The sequence below is a fragment of the Cupressus sempervirens genome, chromosome 6 (assembly GCF_028749045.1).
Source record: "Cupressus sempervirens isolate cs-2001-9-10 chromosome 6, ASM2874904v1, whole genome shotgun sequence".
Lineage (NCBI taxonomy): Eukaryota > Viridiplantae > Streptophyta > Pinopsida > Cupressales > Cupressaceae > Cupressus > Cupressus sempervirens.
In genome coordinates, this window is record NC_143123.1 from 405,527,749 (window position 1) to 405,534,347 (window position 6,599).

The 6,599-nt window shown below is 38.3% G+C and overlaps 1 protein-coding gene across 1 annotated transcript; it reads right to left on the bottom strand.

Annotated features, from left to right (window-relative positions):
• Positions 1-1,112: 1,112 nt before the first annotated feature.
• On the bottom strand, positions 1,113-6,007 carry LOC149552778 (EIN3-binding F-box protein 2-like). Its single transcript, XM_089788320.1, has 2 exons — positions 5,741-6,007; positions 1,113-3,878 (listed from the first exon to the last, which is right to left on the bottom strand). Exons 1-2 carry the CDS (start codon positions 5,763-5,765, stop codon positions 1,804-1,806), a joined length of 2,100 nt encoding a protein of 699 aa, XP_089644446.1. The 5' UTR covers positions 5,766-6,007; the 3' UTR covers positions 1,113-1,803.
• Positions 6,008-6,599: the final 592 nt, after the last annotated feature.

Consider the following 6,599-nt stretch of genomic DNA (forward strand, 5'->3'; position numbering starts at 1 on the left):
TTCAAGCATCATACTCGCCAAAAATGAAGCTACTAAGGTAGAAAACTATTGTTTCTGAGAACCTTAGATCTGACATGAGCTGGAGAATAAGTCACTTTTGTTCCAGAGTAGGGAGAATGAGTCATTTGGCTTCGGTCGGTGGTGATGGTTGATTTTTTTTTTTTCTTTTTTTAATATTTTTTCAAACGCCTTAACCCCCAGCAAAAATGCCAATGACCAATCACAAAATTAGAATCTGTGTAAAGAAAATATTTTTTTAACTAAAAGCAACCCTAACTTTATGGTTTCAGATTTTTTGGTACACAAAATTAATGCACATCAGTATCCCGGAACATAAGTTCCCTGCCTCATAAATAAGACAGGGACTAATAACTTTGATTAAACCTACTAGCTAGCTGTCCATATCGAACCCTTCTTCCGAAAAGCTTTGGTAAAAACGTAAATTAATTTACAAATCACAAAATATATCCAGCAAAACCTACCAGCAAGTCAAAACATCACATTTTGACTATTTTGTTTTGTTGTCTCCATAAACAATTTAACTGTTGTATATATGCTTCTGGATTCGATTGTATTAAGATTTTTACCATTTACGTTTCAAATCACTTTGTTTTGCTTCTCTTACTCTTCATCCTGATGATGGATCACGTAGTGTGATTCAAAGCGTCACTGGTAAAAATCTCAACACAATCGAATCCAGAAGCATATATAGAATATAATGGATTGTGGAAATTTGTTCTTTAATTTAACTGTTTATAGCTATTTTTCAACTTCTAAGTAGCAATTACAAATGGCAAAATCAAAAAGGTCGAGTGCCCAAATAACTTGCCCTACAACATTCAATAGATAGTTGGTCAATATCTATGAACAAATGTCCCAGCAGTTCAAAAATTCTCACTACGGGAAGTGAGTATATTTATTAATGGGCTTTTCATTATAATTTTTTATTTCTTTAGAATTAGAGCAAGTAATCAATAATTAAAACACGTAAAAGTTCCTCTAGAGAAAACTAGAGTAGTTGTAAAAAACATACAATGTAAATTTGGAATCCAACTATCATTTTGCAATAAAATAAATAAATTTCAGAAATTTTAAGCAGGTGTGAAGCCGAATCAGACAAATATTTTATCTATTATAGATTATAATGCATCACAATTATTACATTCTGTAACAGCTGGGCTTGGAAAAACAACCCCGTGAGTTGTTATGACAATAGTGTTACAATGCCATCACCAAAACCCATCAGCTTCAGAAGCTGCTACTGCTAAAAACAGGTATATAACTAAAGCTACACACACTACATGGTCGATACGAGGCCTGTCCGAAACACTGACACTACTCTTGACAGAGAAAACCAGGCCCTATAAAAAAACCGAAGTGAAAAACACGTACAATGTGAGAACCTAAATGAACTGCACACAAAAGCTAGCCGGGGTATTCAGAGTTTGCATCCGCAAAAACCTCTGAACATGCAAACAGATCTCTTGGATTTGAACCAGAGACCTGCAAAAAATGGCATAGCTCTTGAAAAAGCAGAACATGAAAACCCATGGCCTACTGCACATGAGCCCAAAAACACCAAACAATACATCATTATGTAAACTGGAAACATGCATACTTTACTTCTACCCTCTATGATGAAGACCCCATAAGGTCCGCTTATAAGGACTGAACCCTCAACTCCATCCTTATAAAAGCCCTTACCTGATCTGAACAACCTATTTGTTGCAAACACTGTTTCTTGATGCTGATACTATGAAATTGGTCCCTTGCAAATATTATAAATCATTTGCAAGATCCTAATCAAACAAGGAGGTCACATTTCCATAAATGTGCCCTGAGTAAATCAAGTGCCCTGGTACTGATCCCACTGCAGCATTGCAAGTTTAGACCATGCAATCTTTCTCCCAACTTCCCTATAAAAGGCAGAGACTTGTCTGTTATTTGCACACACCCAGACAGAGAGAGAATGTCTAAACCATTATGTGGTGCAAATGCCAAGGACACAATACCATCATCTGTAACACCACATTTCGAGACATCCAAATCCTGAAGCACTGAGCAACACTCAGAAATGAACCTCAGACTCTGATCAGTCAATTTTTGACAACCATCAAAACTTATGCTTTGAAGACTCTTTCCAAAGAGCTTCACTATAACAAATACAGCCCTGTCTGTCACTTGAATGCACCCACTCAAATTCAAATTCACCAAGCTTGTTTTACAGCCCCCCAAAAGTGCAAAAAGGCCATTATCAGAGATTCCAACAAGACCACTGAGATCAACAGATTGCACCTGAGGGCACACACTTCCCAATAATGCCAAACATCCATCTCTAAAACCTGGGCAGTAGCGTACATTGACAGACTTTAAAGATTCACATGAAGGAACTGGCATGGTTACATCTCCAACTTCTGTTATTCCACTGCATTTCTCCACTGTAAGCCCCTTCAGCTTTCCACTACAATTCCCGAGAGCATCTACCAGACCAAAAGTAGATATCATGTTACACTCCTGTAAGTGTAAATTCTCTAGTGATGCTGCAACTTCTGTAAATCCTTTTAGTCCTTTGTCACGTAAAAACTCACACTTTCGCAGAAAGATGTTCTTCAGACTGGGGCAGCCTTGTCCAACCATCAATAAACTCTGGTCTGTCAGTCCTTGACATCCAGTAACTGATAGAAGCTTCAACTTTTGCATGCCTGATGCATTTCCCATAGAAGAGAAACCTTTTTGTGTAACATTTGGAAGGTTCACAAGCATTAACTCTATCAAAGACTTACAATAATGTCCCATAACAGTAAGAGAATTGTCCGTAACCTTAACAGCCTGTAACTTGACCTTCATGAGTTTTGTTGCATTTGACGCTACAGCCATAACCCCTTCATCACCAACAAGTGCACAGTTATTGATGGAAAGAGATTCAAAATTGGAACAATGTTGTCCAATTGCTTTAAGAGATGTGTTTCCAATTTGTGGGCAAGACTCTATGTTGAGAGTCAACAAGCCAGGGCAATTGACAGCAATTGATTCAAGGCCCTTGTCCCCTATCAGAGGGCAATTCAGCAAATCAAGTTTTTCCAATAAAGGACAACCTTTTGCAATCGAAGAAAGCCCTTTATCACCAATTAGGGGGCAATCCCAAAGGACTAAAACTCTTAGTGCTGGGCAGCCAAGGCCAATGGCGCTTAGGCCCATATCACTCACCCCTCGAAATGGGTGATTTCCTCGAATTGTGAGCTTGCCCAAACCTCCTCTCCCCACCATGCCTACAGAAATTGCTGCAAGCCTAGTGTCAGTAGCCTTGTTTCCTTCTAACCGTCGAGAGAGGTCCCCACTGGCCCAGCTCGCCTGCTTCTCATTATCGCATTTCTTTGCAGTTCCTTTCTCTACCAAATCAATATCCATAGGTACCAACTGCCCATCTGTCAGTTCACCGTATACATTATCACAAGATTCTCCAAAGGACTCCTCACTGCTACAAACTGAGCCAGCATTATCTGATAGACTACCTACTGACCTGTTTCCAGCAGTCATTTCTGCAGGATTCTTGATGTTGGTTTTAGATCTCTTAATTTCACTCCTCTGCAAGCTGCTCTGGAGCATAAGCCAGCGCTTAGAGACACAGGCACAGGCACTGCGATCTCTAGCAGCTGGAAGACATCTGAAGATTTCATAGACGCATTCATCAGGAAGCATGCTAATATGGTCTCTATCATCTTGCTTGAGCTTCGTCTCTCTGTGCACTTTGGTATTACAGCTATGCAGCCTTTTGCAAGGATGACTAAATCTTTCCATACAAGGAGCAAGAGACAAAACAGGGCTTGAATCCATGTAACTAGCACGTTTACGTCCTTTAAAATAGATGTTTCCATCGCCTGCAGATTCACAGCAGTAGAAGGTGAGAAACATAGAAGCAACTTTCTTTCTCTAGAATTCCTCAGGCAATAAAGAAGAGATATTTACAACATATCAGGGATGGAACCCAAAACAATTATACATTCCTTTAAAGAAATAAATTATGATTTTATTGTTGAAAGTCATTCTAATTGCACACCGAAAAGGTAGAAGTAACCAACAGTGTACACCATAAATTCTGAAATATAGAAATTTTTCTTTTTTCTGAGATCTCTAATAACAGATTCTTGTAATATAAATTCATGCGGCATGTTTTATTTCAATAAAGACAACAATACTGACATCCATATTAATTGATCACAGTACTAACAAAAGTGCCACTGAAAATTGTTCTGATCAAGAGCGATACAAGTTGCAATAATATCAAAAGGCTATAGATCAGTCACCAAAAATAGAAGACATCGCAAAAAACTCAAGTGATTAATATTTTTTGTTGGAAGTTATCATCAAATGTGGTCAACAGAATTTTTGAAAACTCTACAACATTTTTTGGAGATCCTACTGAGAAAAAAGATATTGGGGCATATCAAGCTATTTAAAGATACCTGCTTCTATGGTAAGAACCCGCTACAATACAGAAACAAATGAACACAGAACTAAACAAATCACTGCTGAGGCCCGAAAAAATCGGGCGTCTATCATGTTCACCCCTCATCTACCACTGTAATAGGATTTCCACCCAGTCGCACATGGTCAATATGTTTAGAAGGCAAGACCAGACAAATCAGATATTCCAAATAGTGTGTCCATAAATACCTTCGGAAACCAAAGACGCAAGAATAACTACGTTAATAAAACCAAGGAGAAACAAAGAGTTGGAAGTTAGAATCTACAGAGGTTAGGCAGCATAAAAAGGGAACAACAGAGTTGAATAAAGTCGAAGGGGTGATGAACGCATTGGAGAGTGGTGTGAAACGACATGCGAGAGGAACTAATCCTTGTCATCTGGAACAAGGCTTCAACATGCAAAAAGCCCACACTAAAATGTACAAAGAAACTAATACAAACGCGTAACGCAAGCACAAACCCACAAAATCACAGAGAGACGAGTCTCCAATGAAATGACAGCTAGATCTAAATTTTCTTAAATACCCATTAAAATTTTCACGGTCCAACTACTCACAGATGAAAAACAAGCTCCGACAAACTAAACACAGAAGCAGCCCAAAGATACAGCTCTCTAGGAAATTTTCAAAAGAAAGATAGAAATTCTCACAACTGTCAGAAAAATTATAATTTTCATATCAAAAGAAAACCCAAAATTCCATCCCCCACAAAGATTCAACAGAAATCAAACCTTCAGAAAACCCCCTAAAATTCAAGCAAGGGGGTGAAATAAAACCCTATTACCGACATCACACTATAGAAACCCCAAATAAAATTCCCGCACGGGAAAGCGAACGACCCAACAAAACCCAAAGACCAGTTAAACAGGATCTCCAACATACCCAGTAAAATTAATGAAATAAAACCAACCTGCTCATACCCAGAAAAAAGTAATTACAAAAACCCGAAGAATTGCTCAGGCCATCAACAATTACGAAGAACCCACAAAAATAAATGCTTACATAACTACCATACTGCAATATCAGGAATAAATCCTGCCTAAATATGCCATGCAACAACCAATCCCATCTTAAATTTAAGAAAGGCCATAATAACAACAATAAGGAAACCCTAATACATACTAATTTGTCTCTGTAACATTATTTTTTCCAGAACCTCTCAAACATATAAAGAGAAAAACATGAAATCCTACAACCAAGCTCAGAATTTTAACAGCCAGAAGAGTAAAAACAAAAGCTTCGGCAGAAGAACTCACCGCTGAATTTGAGAAGAGTTGGCATAAATTCAAGCCGAGCAACTCGATCGCAGAAGACAATCCGCAGCCCCAGAGAGAAAACACCAGCAGAGAGAAGGCGGCAATAATATTGTACATACAGAGGCTTGCTATGAAAGAACTAAGAATGAAATACAAGCATGGAATGCAAGGCATGACACACACAGGAAGGATGTTTATTCGTTTCGCATGATAAACAGCAGGCCCCAACGGCACAGCTTGTGCAGGCTTTTTCTTTCCTTGATTAATACATACACGGTACATTCATGTGAACAAATACATTCACAAAACCTCCTCAAACTCGGCCATCGCCTATCTTTCGTTCAATGAATGTACCCAAATTCCAGCCAGCTCAACCACCCCTATGTCACTCAGGGAAAAAAATAAGACAAAAACATCTTTTGCAACAAGTTCGGTTTTGATTTTTTCTAAGGAGGTGGGGTTTGATTTTCCACAAGTTCCATCAGGTTCTTCCCCCCTTACCAATTATCAATAATTTGGGTATTATTTGTTTAATTTGGGTGTCATTTGTTTAATGCCCAATTGATGACTACCATCAAAATTGGGCAATGGATTATGGGCAAGTTGATGTTTAGGATAAGATTGCTTTGAGATGCTGTATAAAGGCAATATGGTATTGTATTGAGCGGTTGAGATTGAATCCAAGCATATGGGATTGAAACTTTAATGTCCATAGATTACACCTATTTTTTTGCATAGCTGGTCAAACTAATTCTCGATGTACTTGTGGGTACATGTTGGTCAATGTATTATGGAGTTTGAGTTGTTTTTTTATTGTATGCCCTGTATGACTAGTGGGTATTGGTCGGCACATATGAAT